General features: G+C 47.7%; 2 protein-coding genes and 1 long non-coding RNA gene across 8 annotated transcripts in view; 1 reads left to right on the top strand and 2 right to left on the bottom strand.

The window, feature by feature from the left end:
- Window positions 1-1,916, bottom strand: part of SGSM2 (small G protein signaling modulator 2) — a 43,985-nt gene extending 42,069 nt beyond the window's left edge. For all 6 annotated transcript variants that reach the window (XM_057396468.1, XM_057396471.1, XM_057396470.1 and 3 more), the window contains exon 1: window positions 1,797-1,916. In XM_057396468.1, coding sequence (XP_057252451.1) covers window positions 1,797-1,853 — 57 coding nt within the window. In that variant the 5' untranslated portion in view covers window positions 1,854-1,916. The remainder of the gene's footprint in view (window positions 1-1,796) is intronic.
- Window positions 1,917-2,305: 389 nt separating this feature from the next.
- On the top strand, window positions 2,306-3,596 carry LOC130592259 (uncharacterized). Its single transcript, XR_008970500.1, has 3 exons — window positions 2,306-2,358; window positions 3,303-3,411; window positions 3,528-3,596. It is a non-coding gene; the product is annotated as an uncharacterized LOC130592259 (long non-coding RNA).
- Window positions 3,597-6,576: 2,980 nt separating this feature from the next.
- TNFAIP1 (TNF alpha induced protein 1) lies at window positions 6,577-16,951 on the bottom strand. The gene is made up of 7 exons (XM_057396475.1): window positions 16,860-16,951; window positions 14,261-14,601; window positions 12,587-12,756; window positions 11,389-11,478; window positions 11,232-11,284; window positions 9,114-9,309; window positions 6,577-8,893 (listed from the first exon to the last, which is right to left on the bottom strand). Exons 2-7 carry the CDS (start codon window positions 14,475-14,477, stop codon window positions 8,675-8,677), a joined length of 945 nt encoding a protein of 314 aa, XP_057252458.1. The 5' UTR covers window positions 14,478-14,601; window positions 16,860-16,951; the 3' UTR covers window positions 6,577-8,674.
- Between the last annotated feature and the right edge of the window lie 14 nt (window positions 16,952-16,965).

Below are 16,965 nucleotides of genomic sequence, written 5' to 3'. Positions count from 1 at the left end.
CCAGTCAACCTACACTGACCAAAATCGCTGGTATTTTGTGGTTTCAACACTAAGAAGCACCAGATCCCTTGGCTGTAGCAAGTACTTTTCACATGAGCTTTAATGAGTCCTGCTCTCTGGCTACTTCTCATTTGCCCAGCTGTGACTTGGGGGAGCAGAAGGAGCAGGAGGATAGTTAGCTTTTTAAAATACATCTCATTGCAGTGATGGATAAACATTACATCTTCACTGAGCTCCTGTGTAAGAACAGGCAGCTACATTCCCAATGCCACAGAACCACAAAATGTGGGACTCGAGTGCAGGGGTCACTCACTCAGCCAGCAGCTCCACCTGCAACACGTTCACAGACCAAGGTGTGCTCACAGCACCCACACCTCTCCCCATAGCACCCCGAACAGCATCCTGACAGTGTTCCCTGCACAAACCTTGCTCCACAGCAAGAGCCACTCCATCCAAACACAAAATGCAGCAAGAGCTCTGTCCTGCGGAGTGCATCCTCCCAGGGAAGGGACGTTGTTCTTTGCAGACTGAAGAGCTACTACAGACTACTAGAGAGTAATGGAATGGGCTGGCTTGGAAGGGACCTTACAATCACCCAGTTCCAATGTGGGCAGGGACACCTTCCACTAGAGCAGCTTGCTCCAAGCCCCTGTGTCCAACCTGGCCTTGAGCACTGCCAGGGATGGGGCAGCCACAGCTTCCCTGGGCACCCTGTGCCAGCGCCTCAGCACCCTCACAGGGAAGAGCTCCTGCCTAAGAGCTCATCTCAGTCTCCCCTCTGGCAGGTTCAAGCCATTCCCCTTGGCCTGTCCCTACATCCCTTGTCCAAAGCCCCTCTCCAGGTTTCCTGCAGCCCCTTTAGGCACTGGAGCTGCTCTAAGGTCTCCCCTTCAGGAGCCTTCTCCAGGCTGACCCAGCCCAGCTCTCCCAGCCTGGCTCCAGAGCAGAGCTGCTCTGGCCCTTACAGCACCTTCATGGCCTCGCCCAAGTAAGACCATGTCCTTGTGTACGAGCCCAAACACAAGTGTGGCAGATTTGCCATCATCCCCCTTCACCCACCAGGTGTTTGGCAGCTGATCTGAAATCGATCTCAGATTGCCCCAATGTCACACAGCTGTGAAAGAACCACCCGAACCCACGCAGCCTCCTCCGCTCAGCACAGCCCTAGCACCGCAGGGGCACACGCTGCTGCCAGGGCTCACCCAAGGGTCCCTCGGGACGATGCCTTACCACCCACCTGCCCCTCTCTCCTCTGAGCTCGCAGCTACGAGGAAGTTTGTAAGACACGAGCGGTACGGGACACAGGCCCGCGGGGGGAGCCGGGCCTTCGCCCGCTGCAGACCCGCCTCAGCAAACGGGTGCTGAGGGAGCCGGGGGCCGCAGGGAGCACCCCGCAGACAAACAGCGCTCCCCGCGGGTCACCCCGGCAGAGCCCAGCGCTCCCGGAGCACGGCAGAGCTGGGCAGAGCGGAGCCGTTCTTCACCCACCCAGCCGCGGAGGGGCCGCGCACTGCACCGGACCCGAGGGTCCAACACCTGCAGCCCAACCACTCCGGTTCCATTGACCGCCCCCCGCCGGTTCACACCGATCCGCCCCAAGCGTTATCCCATGGACCCCGGGCGAGCTCCCGACCGCCGCCGCTGCCGCCGCTGCAGGGGACACGGAGCCACTACCGCGCCGCCGGCTCGACCCTCCGGTGCCGCCTCAGCCCGGCGGGAGGGCGCGCAGGCGGCCCCGAGCCCGCCCGTGCATGGAGCCCCGCCGCCCCACAGAGGAGGTCTCCCGCTCCCCTCACCTCCTTCTTCACGTTCCACAGCAGCTTCTCCTTCACGGCGTCCGCCGAGCAGCTCATGGCGGAGCGGGAGCGGGGCCGCGCTCAGCGCTGCCCGCGGGATGAAGGCTCCGCCGCTCCCGGCCGCGGCTGCTCCGCGCCGCGCGGACCCTCCGCCATCTTCCGCCACTGCCGTGACGTCAGGCGGAGGGCGGAGCCAACGGGCGGGAACGCACCTGCCGCCCCCGCCCCGCCTGGGGGTTGCCGTGGCAACGGCGCGGGGGCGGGACCAGGCCCGGCGGGAGCTCGCTGAGGTGAGGAGAGGAGAGGCGCGGCCATGAGGCGGCCCCGGCCCCCTCCGGTACCAGCCCTGAGGCAGCCCCGGCCCCCTCCGGTACCCACCCGGCCATGAGGCGGCCCCGACCGCCTCCGGTACCAGCCCGGCCATGAGGCGGCCCCGGCCCCCTCCGGTACCAACCCGGCTATGAAAGAGCCTCGATCCAGGGAGCCCATTGGATCAGTACCGGAGCACGGCTGCGGCACACCGGCCTCGCTACAGAAGGGAAGGAGGGGGTTGAAGCATGAGGTTAGTGACACGCTAAACGTGCTTTCCCTAGAGCATCTTCCCGTGTTTTCCACTCAAAGAGTAAGCAGCAGACTCATGTGGTTCACTTTCGATCCTGGCAAAAGGACAGCACTTGGCAGAGCCACAGGGCGTGCTCAGAAAGCGCTCAAGCTCTTCCTCCCAAAGCAAATAAGGACGTAGGCAAAAGCCATTCCCTCAGCCCCGGTATTCAGGATACTCACTAAACCAGAGAGCCCTCCAGCTGCTGCTGCAAACCCTACGTGAGCTGTGCCTGCAAAGGGAAAGATGCCATTGGAATGCCCAGGCAAAGGGAGAGTTCCCAAGGGAACGGTGCAGAAAGGAGCTGGCAGGAGGAGCTGGGCAGCACCAAGGCCAAGGCAGACCTCTGTTAGTGCAGGCACAAGAGGGGAACGAGGAGAAAAGCTGTTCCATTTCTTAGAGAGGCGGCAGAGAGGCTGAATCCTATCACCCAGTCACAAGAACCCAAAGTCCCGACACAGTGGCTGCTTCCACCAGCTCTCACCCAGCACAAAGTCAGGGTAGGAGCACCCACCTTGCAGGTAAACCAATTCCCAACAGCACAAGTGAGAGCACAGCCAGCATGCGCTGGAACCCACAGTGACACAGGAGGTTTCTTCTTCCAAAGACACTCAACACTCTTCAGAACAGTTTTTGCAGGTGTTGCTCACAATAAAACCCCCTGTGGCTTAGTTCAAAAGGCAGGGTGACAGGAGCAAAGGGAACAGCTACATAGGACAGACAGGTTATCTTGGGTACCTCAATGGCACACCTACTGCAGAACACACACCAAACCTCTGGATCCAATTCCCTCCAGGCCTCCTCTGTCACTCAATGTTAAAGATTTCAAAAGACGAGTTACTTCTGTGATAATATAAAGTGTGTAGGCTTAATGCAACATCAAAGTGTTCTGTGATTCTTACTAGGAAATGAAGTTATCTCCATGAACAGGAAAAGCCACTGCAGCCACTGAAATGTTCTACAATTAAAGGAAAGCCCAGAGAAAAATCAAAGCCAGTTGCCTGCAGAGCACCTGTAAGTACACTGACACTTCCTACACACAGCCAGCACTTGCAAGGCATGGGTGAAACACAGCAACAGCTCCGTCTAACACAAAACCCATTTGCTGATCCAGGAATTCCATGGTTCAGGAATCCTAAATTCATGGTGAGGATCATAACTCAAATGCAGAACAACAGTGCAGAGACCAACAAGACAAAAAGTTTTGATGCTGGAAAAAAAATTACAGAAGACAAAATATAACACTTTATTAAAAATTAGTGTTCCATTTAATGCACTGATAAAAGAAAAAACATTTTAATCAAGAGCTAATATGGTTACTGCATTAACTAATTATTTTATCCATAAGGGTGACCCTTAAAAGTTAGACATACAAATAAAACCAAGCCTGATGCTATAAGAAAACTGCTTGATCCCAGAATGTCAGTTTAAACAAGATCAGAAATCATATTTACTATCCTCTGGATCTATTATAGAAATCCAAAGACCTGCACTATTATTAAACAAATGAAGCTTCAATGTCCCTCTGAGGTAGGGGAGGGTCTTACCACCATTTTATTACAGATGAGGAAAAAATATGCACCTACAGAAAACCTGGCTTGCTGTACGTCACTGTGTTAGTGGCAAAGCTGGAAACAGGACTCATGCCCACTCACGGCTTAATAAAACCTCAGCTCTCCTAGCAGAATGGATGGTGTGAAATCTGGCTGTAAAGGTTCAATGCCAAGGATTGTCAGAGGATATAATCTAATTGCATAAGATAGGGACTGCTGGGCCAGACACATTCAGTTAAGGAATACTTCATCACTATTTCCTAGAATGAATTATGTCTGAAAATCAAAAAATCTTGAGAAAAAGAAACTCTGAGCAAAACCCCAATAAGCTTTGTGCCAAGCAGAGTGCAGCTTTTCAATAGCTCCATAGTACCAGTCCCCCCTATGCCCTCCCAGTCTCCGTCACTTATTTTATATTTTAACCAAGAAGTGTAAGAGATAAAAAGCCAGTGGAATGGAACATTACCATAGGATAAACGTCTCCTGCTCCAAAATCTAAATGTCAAGGTGAAGGTTAAACATTTAGCTTTGTCTTGTCATTTAGGGAGCAGTTGGAGGCTGCTCCCCTGCAGAGCTCTCTCTTCTGACATTATTGCCTAATTAACACTGGTACTGAGAAGCTGTTTAACATCACACACTCACTCAAGGCACCACGTCTCCTTCTCCCGTGAAGGACTCAGGCTGCTTTGCAGTATGTGAGGACCCCATTACAGAAACATGCAACCCCTCATTACAGTACTGGTGTACAGATGGCAGTTAATGGCGTCCATTCCTCCTCTCAATCTAACATCTGACTGTGCAAAAGTTCACTTAAATTTGGGAGTGAAAAGGACAGTAAGGTTTCAGAAAGAGCTCCAGCAGCTAACGAATGCAAGCTGATGTGGTTAGAATTCATCCATTACAAATGAAGCAAAAAGGCATTTGTTCCTCCTAAAGGAGGCTACAAATTCACAGACACATCAGTAAACACACCCAGCGTGATGGTCTATGGAGGAATCCATTACAATTCTCTTACCTTGTAGACAAATGCCTATAATTAGAACTCTGTTGTCCTAATAGGGATCATAATTTGAGATATATAAAGCCAGCAGAGAATACTCCTAGGAAGCACAGCTGGCTGCCCTCTCCAAAGGTGGACAGCTTACTACAAATGAGTGAATGCTGCATTTCAAAACTGCACCATCCTTTTCAGTGCCGCTTTTTCTCTGTTATACCAGGTTGTACAATTATGTTCTAGAATGTTCTTGCCAAAACAATTTATAGTCTTCAATTAAGGAAAGCACAATTAGGATTAGAATACACAGCATGTGTTACCTCAAAACTAAGGTATTTGAAATTATCAGAACCTGGTAGCACAGAGACTGTAAAAATCTTCATGCCATGATTTTGGTGGAAAGGACATTCAGTTAACACCCTGTACTGGAGCAGGACTCCAGAAAAAATAGTGCCCTATCACCTGTACTAGAGAAGTGTTCAACCCATGAATTGTGTGACAGCTGCAGCTACATCTGCATTTCATTTACTGAGATTTCATGTAAATGATCCAATTCTGTAAGCATTTAGGTAAGAAAAAACTCCAGGAATTCCAAATTTTACCAAAAAACAGCAGCCCACCAAGGGAGGGGATCTCTCTAACACTACATCATTTCAGCCTGGTGCACGTCTGAATAGCACACCTCCACAGAGGATTTCCTGCTGTCCTGTTCCTGTCTGTCCACCAGTGGAGGGAACCACAGCACTGCCAGTCAAACCCAGCCACAGGTATTTAACTGGGATCTCTGCCACATCCTGAAAATCTTACCAGGACAAAGAACATCAAGACCATGGTTTTGAAATGTCTTTTGAATAGATGCTTATGCAATTAGATTTCTACTCTGGGTAAAGCTGACAGACTGACAGCGTTCTGTCCACACTGGCCAAGCACTCTTTAATATAATTCCAGTTCTAGTTGTATCTTAATCTAAAAGCAGATGCTTTGTGGTCAGTACTAACTGGGGGTAGAGAAGGGAGAATGAATGGGGATGAGAGAAGAAGGTGAAATGAAGAGACAACCTGTACATATTTAAAGAACATTCCTAACCGCTTACAGTTCTGATATTCCACAAATACCAAGAAGTTATTTTGCGCTTTTCAGAAGATTCTCACAATCCAGATGGTTCTCAAAACAGCTTGTTTCCAAGATTAATTTCATCTAAATTCAAATCTGAAATTAATACTACTTGTTGGCTATGGGAGACAGGGAAAAAAAAACCTAAATAAACCAAAACACATGCTTTTCTCTGCTTCTTAGAGAGTAATAATTCACAATTTGAATCCATTTCATGAATGAAACCTGGGAGCACAGAATCTGACCACAGAATGAAACCCTCTGGACTAGCATGTGGGTCAGATACTCAATTCTCTTTCATATGCTCCTTCCCATACCTGTACTACCCACAGAAAATAAAGGCAAAGATGCCATTTTTCTGTTGATGGCTTCTTTTAAACACAGTTTTGCTAGGCTAGCATCATCACTCACTCTGGTAACACTCACTATGATAGTAACAACAAAAAATAGTCTGAATCATTTGCCAAGACACAGAAGTGCCACACATGGAGGCACTTACCTGCTAGAAGATGCAAAAAAGTACAATAGACCAAATGGATGCTATTAAGTGCAGACAAAGACCCCACCACTACAGGCTCTGCTGGGAGCTTCAAAGCACCCACCACAGCGTAATTTAAATAGTATCAGTGGAGGGAAAAAAATTAAACTATCCACATCACACTCTAACAGAATTAAAGGAAAAAAAACCCACCAAGATCTTTGTCACAACTCATCTCAGCAGCTGTATTTTCAGGGGCACAATAGAAAAAACATCTGGAAAACAGCTTACAGAAGAAATATAAAAAGAAAAGAGGTTATTAAAGAGGCCTTTCACAAAAAGGCAGGTGCAACACCGGGGCCATGCTGCCTTCTGAATGTGGGGAGAATTAAGGGAATTCCTGACACAAGCAGAGGCCTGGCTGGGCAGTGAAATCCTGACAGCTTGCAGCCATTAGTGTTTTCTTATCAAGCCTCAACAGTTTCAGTTTCAAAAACCTAAATGAGTGGAAAGCATTTTTATGTTCCTTCCACTGCTTCTATTACAACCAAACCATCTACCATCTTAATTCTACTTGTGACTTCACTGTATTCATTTGGGATTATTTTCTTGTCAGGCTTTTGCACTAATTTGCTTTAAAACTTATACATAAATTTGGCACTGGCCAAAACAGTTCCAGACCAATCATCATGGAATCTGAAGCTTCCATGTTCATGTACAACATGAGAACAGCAAAGCAGTTGTGGAGCATGATCCACTGCTGCCACAGGCGCAGAGCTGCCAGTGAGCAGCCATCAAGTGATCACTGTTTAGAGCAGTGGTAATGCTGGAATCTGCAATGTAGAAAACACAAACATCTAAAAATACAGTAAGGACCTTTCACACTAAACTCGAAACTGTTTCCAGAGAGCCAGTGTGCAGAGCTGCCTTGACTCCAACCTTCTGAAAGGCCCTTTACAATAAGCACCCAGCCAAGCACTCAGAAGTGATTATTTCAGTTTAAAATTCAGTATAAGCTACCCCTCTCCTGTGCCCAAAGCCTCTTGCAGTTTCATGATAGAACAAGATCTTTATGACTGTTCTTCTCTTTCCATTTCAACTTCTATGCTCGAGAAGGGATTCAGAGCACAAAACAATTCACTCTTCCCTATGTGAACATCATCTAGCCTTACAGAACACTGGGTAGTCTGTACTTCCCCAGTCACTGCAATTTTTCCCCTGCTGCTTGAGAAATTTCACATCAAATAGCACTTCTGAGCCACAGGAAGAAACTAATGTAAAAAAAACTAATTCCCAGACTGCCATTGTTTATATGAACAGGATTACACTATCACAGGCCTCAAGAACAGCAACCCTGCCATGATTTCTTCCTAATGTTTTCTTACTTGAAAAGGTTTCTTCCTTCCCCAAACCCCTTTCTCCATCTCCCAAGACAACTCATTACAGATCTTCCACTAGGGGAGGTTTTCTCATGACTTGAGTCTTACCTCGTTGGAAGAGCTTGCCTCAGAATTAATGACTTTTAGAGATAAGCTTTGTTGCAACACAAACCTTTGAATGTGTACTGGGGCAGGAGGTGGAAGAATCACAAGTGCAGTGCACCTGAATACAGGGTAGCTAACCATTTCTTCTGGGGGTTATCAGACAGTGTTTACTAAGAGTAGCCATGTTCAAGTTCTCTCTGCCACCTCTTCAGTATTTCAACTTAAAAACTTCAAAGTTCCATTATACAAAGCCCTAAAAAGGGCAGGTATCTGGGAAAAGCTTTTCAAATCCCACCACCTCATTCGGGAAGAGCAGGACTTCTCAAGGAAGTAAGAAACCTGGCAAAGTCTTTAGACATCAAAGAGCAACCACAAACTGTCAGAATCAGCATCCTGAATTCCATTCCTCGTGTGGCATGAAAAGGGACCAGTCTGCATTTAAAGCACATGGTGCAAAACGAACATCGTCTCTGAAAGCCCTTTGGCTTTTAGTGTTGCTTTGTGTGCACAAATGCCCATTTGCTTCTCTATGGAGCCAAGAAGCCAAATGAAGATGAATCCACAGAATCCAACCAATCCCTCCCTACTTCCTGATCTCCCTCAAAGAATATCAACATGAGCCTTGACACCAACCCCCTTCTCCTTGAAGGACGTGCTAGTGGCCAAGCTGACGGTCATCGTAGGTGCTGTATCTCTTCACGTGGATTCGGCGCACTCGGTCACGAAGTTCAAACCCCTCATCATCCTCACTGTGAGATGCCTGGCTGCGGCTCCTGCTGGTTGCTTCCAGCAGGGAGTTGTCAGGAACGCGTGGGGTTTCATACAGTAAGACATTTAGTGTTTCCTCATAAATTCTTGCCTCGGGGAACTCAACCTACAGAAAAGAACGCACATCCTTTTCCTGATATATGCAGGATTACATGGCTGAAAAACAGCAAACATGCAGGAGAGGGAGTATCAAAGCTTTTCTACTGAGTGATATTGCTTGCCTCTAGCAATTTGGCTTTAGTTATACAAAACCTACATATTTCTGTGATGTATCATCAACCTGGTTTTCTTTAAACCATAAGGGGCAGGTGGGAAAACTCCATTACCTTGGTTTGCTTCTTCTCTGTAGCATACACTATAGAGGTACAACAGACTTCAGCAAGTTTCCGACCCTGCCCATAGAAAGACCAGCAGCAGATTTCATCCCCTATAACATCCTTAATGAAAAGCACTCGGCCGTTGAATCGGAGCGAGAGTTTGTCAAACAGTTCTATGTTCTTCAGCAAGTTGTCATCTGAGTTACTGAAACACAACAACAGAAGGAACATGGGGGTTTTTCAGTTGGCCATCTCTACAGAATTTATATGCCAGTTCCACTACAGCTTTAAGCATTGATCTAACTGAAGACTACAAATAAGTAGTGACTCATTGCCATATGCTGCCAAGAAAAGAGAGGGTAATAGCCAATTTCAGATACAAATAAGATGCTCTGATGCCCATGAGCAAACACACCAGCCTTTAGAGGTCAAGTTATGTAATTAACAACGACAGCACGATCTCCCAAATCATTACATCAGCGCGCTATAACTGTCTCTCGACTGATGCTCAAAACCACTAAATGACATGTTCACTTCAGTTCCCTTTAGCTTCATAACAGGAAAAATCTAAAGAGCTAACACGTGTTAGAAGGCCAGCTGAAAGCACGGTCTTTGGACCCAGAAGCTCCAGGTTCACACCGTGCTGCCAAAAATTCACCCAGAGACACAAGATCTTACTTCATGAGTATCTTGACATTTGCAAGTAGCCCAGGCAGGCAATGAAATACTTGTGCATCAAGACACTGCTAATGAGATTATCCAACTGGGCCATAAAATATTTAGTCTGAGAAGTATTTCTGTTCAGAGCTAAATCCAAAAAGAATGATGTGCAACCAAAGCCTTCAGCTCCCAAGAATCATTTGATAAAGCAATCTGGGATTCAGCCAATGCGAAGTTCCAATCTCTATAAAGAGGCAGAGCTGGGAAAAGAATGTGGAAAACTTTATCCATTTATCTTATTAGACCACACTGACAACACAACTGAGAAAGCTCCTGTTATACTGTTAATTAGGAAGAACAGAAGGAAAAAATCTTTGCTTGCTAGCAGCCAGCGTGGAATTTTAAGTAAGGATGCCTCATTCAAACACCAGCAAGGCATGCAGATTCATGTGCAAGGTACAGTTAGAACCCTCCAGCTAGCTGAGATACCAGCACCTCCTGGTACCTAGGATTCTGTTTTTCTCCTTACTGGTACGTTTTCATTTCCAGACCAGGGTGAATAATGTGCTCTTCTGTGCTGCTTTAGCATCACAGCTGTAAGCTAAAGGGTAACACAGGGAGGAATCCGATAAGGCAGATACAGAATGCAGTCTGCTGAAACCAGGCTGCTGCTCTTCAGCACTCCCGCAGGTAGCATTTCCCCACTACCTGAAATACCATGATTGTTAGAATCCATCTCTCTTGACAGCCAGACACTGTTTGTCTAGAGAAAAAAACTTTCAAGATTGCATCTCGGATGGAAAAGGCTGAAAATGAGGACTGTGCACAGCATAAAGGATTACTCACATCTCCTCAATGACTGGCTAGGGAAAACCCAAAGCCATTCTGGTAGCATCTTAACAAAGGGATCATGATATTTACAGCATAAAACTAAACATATAATGTTTCTTTATATAGAAGGAAAGCCAGTAAATTCTTGCCCTGGCCCTATCTGGGTTGCTCCTGAGCAGAACAGGTACTTCCCTTTGTAAACAAAAAATTAATTCATATAGAGGCACTGGAGCACTAAAAACGTCTGTAGGTCAAAGACTGCTGGCAGAGGTACCTGCAGACTCAAAAAATCAAGCTAAGCTGATGCGGTAGGGATGCTCTGGTTACTGGTTTGTTTTGCATTACCGAAGTTATACCTAGTTTCAGCCAACATTAATAACCGTTGTTCTTATCTCTTGTCCCTTGTCTCTGTTCATGTTTCTTACACAACTGAACTGTACACTAAACTTCAATGGATACTGCCTGCTGTGTTCACACGCCATTCAGATACACATCACTCTGAACTAACTGCACTCAAATCCATAGAAGAGCAATGTTGTAAGCAAAAAACCCCAAGTTAGGTCATCCCACATCCTCCTCCACTCCCATAGTCAAAGGGAAACTTCCCCATTCCAGCGGGAAAAAAGCCTGACATACCTGGTGTAGGAGTATTTATTGTTGCTTCTATTATAAAGCAGCTTAACAACAGGCTGTGGGGAAAGAAAGGGAAAAGGCAGAAAAGGTTAAGGTCTGTGTCTGAAGACATTTAGCAAAAAATCAGTTTCTCACTGGGTAGTTGTGGAAAAGCAGTTACTTTCATTGATGATTCTATCAGTCTCTCTTCTTCCTTTGGAGATGTGATAATGGGGATGCTACAGACAGGTTCATACAAGTCTTTCTTGTCCTGTTTTAAAGAAAGAAAAGAGAGAGTAAACAAACTCAAGGGAGATAAATGCTAAAGCCAAGCACTGCTCCTGTCTCCTCCAACCCCTCCAGCCACTTTCCAAACCGTGTGATGCAAAGGACAAGCTCCATGTTGCTACAGCAACCACACAGATCTGCACCCATGAATACTGCAGGGGGGTTGCTCAGCCCCAGAAGGCAGCCGGAATGGAACTATTGGGATGCAGGTGGATGTCCTTAGCTACAGCAAAGGACTCTGAGCTCAAGTTGTATTTGGTTTCAGTGGTTTTATTATTCCACCCTTTTTGAAAGCAAGGATAGAAAGGGTTTGCACTAGTTTCTATCAACTCTAAGCACTGCTGCATGTAACAGCATCAGCCACTATGAACTGAGCATTTGGCAAGAACAGCATGTCACCAAATGGACTTCAGCTCCTTCTGATATAAAAGCAACAATCGAGAGCATGTGGCAGTCTGTGACTCCAGATTCCTCATGTAGCAAATTAAGGACAGCTCGATAGCTAATTGGAAGGCCTTAGAACATTCTGTTTTTAGAAGAAAGGTTTTCAATTCCAATCCAGAAGGAGAATTTTCAGTGTGGCTTTGTGTTTTTTTCAGTGGATACAAGTATGTTGAACCCAGTATGTGAGGCATTTATTAATTACTAAGTTTTGTCCTGCAAGAAGCATCCCTTTCACAATCTTAATAAGTTCTACATATTGCATCTGGGCTAACCTTATTCAAAAGTTGGCAGAACAAGCAGATTTCAATCAGCTGAATGCAAAGACTTCTAAAATGAATAAAGCTACTACGGGATTACTATTCACAAAACTGACACAAGGAAATGTCCTTAAAGCACTCAGTGTCTCTTACTCAAAGCATCTCCAAACCCCAGGCGTGCACCCAGAGCAAGGACAACCCTGGCTTTGCTAAACATCCTGGATTCGCTCTCACAACTCACCTGACTGCCGTCTCATTTTCCTCCAGGCTGTTCTATACCTCTTAGACTTGATGCTATCTCTAAGACCATGAAATGCTCTCTCGAGTTGTCTTATGTCAATTTTACATGCAAAACATCCATGAAAAACTTTGCAGGCTACTTCTACTTACCTGCAGGGCTGCTTGGCACATGTCCACTAAGCCCTGAATGAGATAATATTTGGCTTCTGCCATCAGCTCTTTGATCTCCTGCCTGTGTTTTGGAAGTGCAATCGTGTCATCCCGGAGATAGTTTAAAATTGTTCCAAAGTGCTTCCCGCAACGGTCTATAAGGATCCAGCCTGAAAAATAACCATCACATCATTTCAACAGCCTCAACTCTAGGGCGCAAGGAAAAGCTGCTGGGAGAGGTTAAATAAGCCTGATGCTTCCTTAAACACCACATGGTACTCTTCCCATTTCCTTCAGGGAAATCTGGTGACTGCGAGCAAACTGAAGTTGGTTATAGAACAGAAAGTGTTCCAAAGATGCTAAAAGGCAGACTGGCCCAGAAAACCCAGTACGGGGAGAAAGCTGTTCTGGTCTCCAAACAGGAGCCAAGAACAGGACAGAGGCAGATCAGGAGGGAGCAGAGAAGGGATGCAGGCAGGAAACAGGAGGCAGACAGCTCTCACAATTGTAAAACACCCCTGAAGTCATGTTCACTAGGAAACAGGATGTCTGACTCGACAGCAAACAATGGCCATGTAGGATGCGCATCAGCAGAAGGCTTAATACAGTGCCAAGTGTTCTTCCATAATGCAGGAGGCAGCAGCAGAGTGTTATTTTAGGACCTAGGAACAGAAAATGACGTAGAAAAGTATGCCAACGACTGCTGGGTCTGCAGCTGTAGCTGTCAGACTGTTTTCCATTGTCAGTTGTTTTCCATTCAGGCTGGGGCTCCTACACAGAGCTGCTGGGCTAAATGCGGTTAGCTGTACTAACACTGAACAAGACCCAGTCAAGGGGAACTGGGTTTGTGTGATATGCAAAACCACAAGGAGTTGTTTCAGCCTGAGTAAACACACTGCTGTGCATCAAGTTTAAACTGATGTCATCTGGGCAGGCAAAAGAGCTTTTGCATGTGAGTTTTCAGGAACACCAAGAGGTTAAATAATTGCCAGCCCCTCCCAGCCTCCCCTCCACAGTGACACAAACCCCATTCCTAAGGTGTCATTTTGCCCTGGACTATGAAAGAAAGGAAAATGAAAGCACTTGTAGCCATTGCTGATATTTATCATCCTTCTTGTTCTACTCTCTGTAGTGTAAAGTGGATTTTTATAAAGCCAATCAATATCGAGTGCCCTGCAGGAGGTGACGTACTGCTTGAGTGACAGCGAAACACCGTCACAGCATCACCGCAAGTGGAACATGCCCCTGGGAGGAGGGAAAAAAAAGTTTTCAACATCGCAAGCACGGTTATGCCAAGATTGGAAGATGAAAACTGAGCATCTCTCCCCACACGCACATTTCCAATGATGCCACTACATGACACGACAGAAATGACAACCTACAGACTGTCTGTTCAGAACAACACGAAGGATCTGCACACCAGCTGTGAGCACAGGAAAGAACCAGTCCTTCTGCTAGTTAATTTTAGTAACAAAAGAGCACATTTCTATAAAGCACAGAGGATTGACAGCACCAATGGGAACTGGCTGCCTAATGTTCCAAGTTATTTTTGGAATATCTCTTCTCCTACATCCTTAACCGAGCGTAGTCTTGAGGTATTTTAAAGACCACCAGCAAACCCCAGTTACAAAACTGTTGTTACAAAATTCTCAACAACAAAAGACATTTCCTCACCTTCCTTGTCCGTGAGCACTTCCATTCTGCCGCTGAACATGGCCTTCAGCATCGTGTCGTGCCTGGTCAGGACTTGCACCGTGGTGTAATACAAAGAGCCCCCAACATTGAGGCGCACGTACTTGTTGCCAAGGCTGCCCCCTTTGAAGCTGCAGGTTTTGGGCTTGGGCCCCGCGGCCGGGCAGAGGGTGGTGGTCAGACACGTGTCCCCCGACATCTCCTTCTGGAGGTAGATGACGACCCTGCAGAGCGTGGGCTTGATAGACTCCGCCGTGATTGGTGACGGGTCACGAGTCACCAGACGAGGACAGCAAGGGAAAAGCTGTCACAACCATGGGGCCCTTGAAACAGGAAGGCATGAGGTCAGGACAGGAGCCTGGAATGTCTGTTTACAACAAACCCACGAAGAGACACTTTCAGCAGATTCCCAAGGACACATCTGCGCACACTGACAAACCAGGATTTAGCTCTGTCAGCTCACACAGCAATGAATGCAGTCACGTTACAGTTGCCTTCCTGCTTTGAGGCACACTCAACTTTTCCAGGCTTCCTGTTATTTCCCCTTCAAACCCCACACAACACTACGGTCTGAGCTCAAAGACGGGCTGGAACCTGTCTCCCTCTCAGCTTCCCAGAACACAACCCTTTGTGCAGAGCTGGAACACCAGGGGAGAGCTCTCTGCCCTCCCTTCAGCAGGGTGGGTGTTTGCACCTGTGGGGCTTGGGGGTTTGCTCTTCAACTGGAGGCACTGACAAGTGTCTTTTCAGATGCCTCCACACTGCAGTGCTGGACCATAACATCCTACTTCCTGGCAACTCCTTTCATTCAAAACTTTTCTTCCTTCATCCTAGAATGCCAAGAGTCAATTATTAAAAAAAATAACCAAAAATTAACACACTCCCCCTGCCAAGAACATCCACTCAAGTGGAACGTTTGTCTCCATTAAAAACCCATCGAGCCACTCACTGCTGCCTCCTCTCCCCAGTCTCACTGTGCTTTATCTTCCCATTGGCAATAAGCTCAAAATAGAAACAGACAAAGAAAGAAACTCTAACAGGCCAGATCCAAAGTTCTGTAACTGGAGAAGTACAAACACAAGCTTCTCACCCATCTTTCTTCTAACAATTATGCTCTCAAAAGCATTTAGCTCTTGGGGTTTTGTTGTCGTTGTTTTAAAACTTTCAGACTACAAATACCTCCTCCCCTCTCCATCCTGTGCCTATGGCTCATGAGTAACCTTTATAAATAAATAACCTGCTAATTATACTGCTATTCATCCCACAGCCTCTTCCTTCTCACCCCACCTCAGCTTTCAACAGAGAAAAAGCCCACATCCATCCGTCTGCACAGCAAATTACGTGGCAACTACAGATGGTATCTTAAAATTGCCAGAGATCTGAATAACTACTGAACTTGGAACAACACCTAAAACACAACGTTATTCTGCTATTCTTAACTCATTCTAATTAAGCAAATGCTACAACAGCTATTAAATAACAAGCAACATAGACACTGTGCAGATCATCAGTCACAAACCAATTCTAAGAATTCTAGTGCCAAAGAGCTCCATTTGTCCACAAACGCTTTAACTGGGGCTCCCACACTTGCTTTCCACCATGGCAAGCTCCAGCTTGAGGCCACAACCAGGCAGGACCAAGCTTCTCCCACCACCATGCCCACGCTGAGCAGCCCCTAAGCAAACCGAAGTGCTGGGGCACTGCACATGGGACCAACCAGGGAAGCCCCAAGAACGTGAGGGTCACAGTGAAGTTCATTCCTCAGATAAAGCAGCTGAGGGGGGTACAGCGAAATCCCTCAGAATGGCCCACATTCTGCAAGTGACACAGTTCCTTCCAACCACTCATAGGTGCTTACTACGACCTGTTATGGCTAAATCAATGCCAGAAACAACTACATCTTGTCTTGTAGTTAAGAACCGTGGTAAAAATAGGGCTCTTAACCTCACGTTTGCCATCAGTGTCCTGCCCTGCTTTAACCTTCAGTCATCCCTGTTTCAGAAAGAAAAGTGTTTGCGAGGACGGCCAGACTGATTCTGCAATGAGACAGGACCACGCACAGAGCTCTCCTACTTCAACAGCGACCCGTCTGCTCGTACTCACTACAGCCAGGCCTTCAGCCCGTTCTGCCGCTTCAGGATTCACCTGCTCCTCCAGCCCAGCCGAACGGGCGCAGAACTCCCCGCACCGCCCGTCCAGGTAGGGCTCGGTGCTGTCCCTCTCACGCGCTCGTTACCCAGCAGGCCTTCCCTGCAAACAACAGCCTGGTGGAGCCTTTACCCACCCCATCCATCAGCACTCGAGGGGGTCTCCACGCTCCTTCCTGCCCGCTGTGGGAGCGGGAGGGGGCCTCGGAGACAGCTCAGGCACCGGGCCCTGCCGAGAGCTCCCCGCGCAAGGGACGGTCCTACCGGGGGGACCAGCGCCCCGCTCCCCGCGCCGGCCTCCTACCCCGGCCCCGCCGAGCCGAGCCGGGCCTGCGCGGGCCTCACCCACCGGCGGACGGCAGCGCACAACGGGGAGGGCTCCGGCTCCCCCGGGGCCCGCTCCCCGGCCCTGCCCGCAGCGCGCCCCCTCTCACCCGCCCGCGGCCGCCCGCAGCCCCGCGGCCGCCGCCTGAGCTCATTTCCTCCCCGCCCCGCTGGGAACCGGCGACCCGGAAGCGCTCCGCGGCTCCCGGCCTGCCC

This window comes from Pezoporus wallicus, unplaced genomic scaffold (assembly GCF_028554395.1).
Source record: "Pezoporus wallicus isolate ANWC-B61680 ecotype Strahan unplaced genomic scaffold, APGP_CSIRO_Pwel_v1 contig_14789, whole genome shotgun sequence".
Classification (NCBI taxonomy): domain Eukaryota; kingdom Metazoa; phylum Chordata; class Aves; order Psittaciformes; family Psittacidae; genus Pezoporus; species Pezoporus wallicus.
This window is presented reverse-complemented; position numbering and strand designations above follow the sequence as displayed.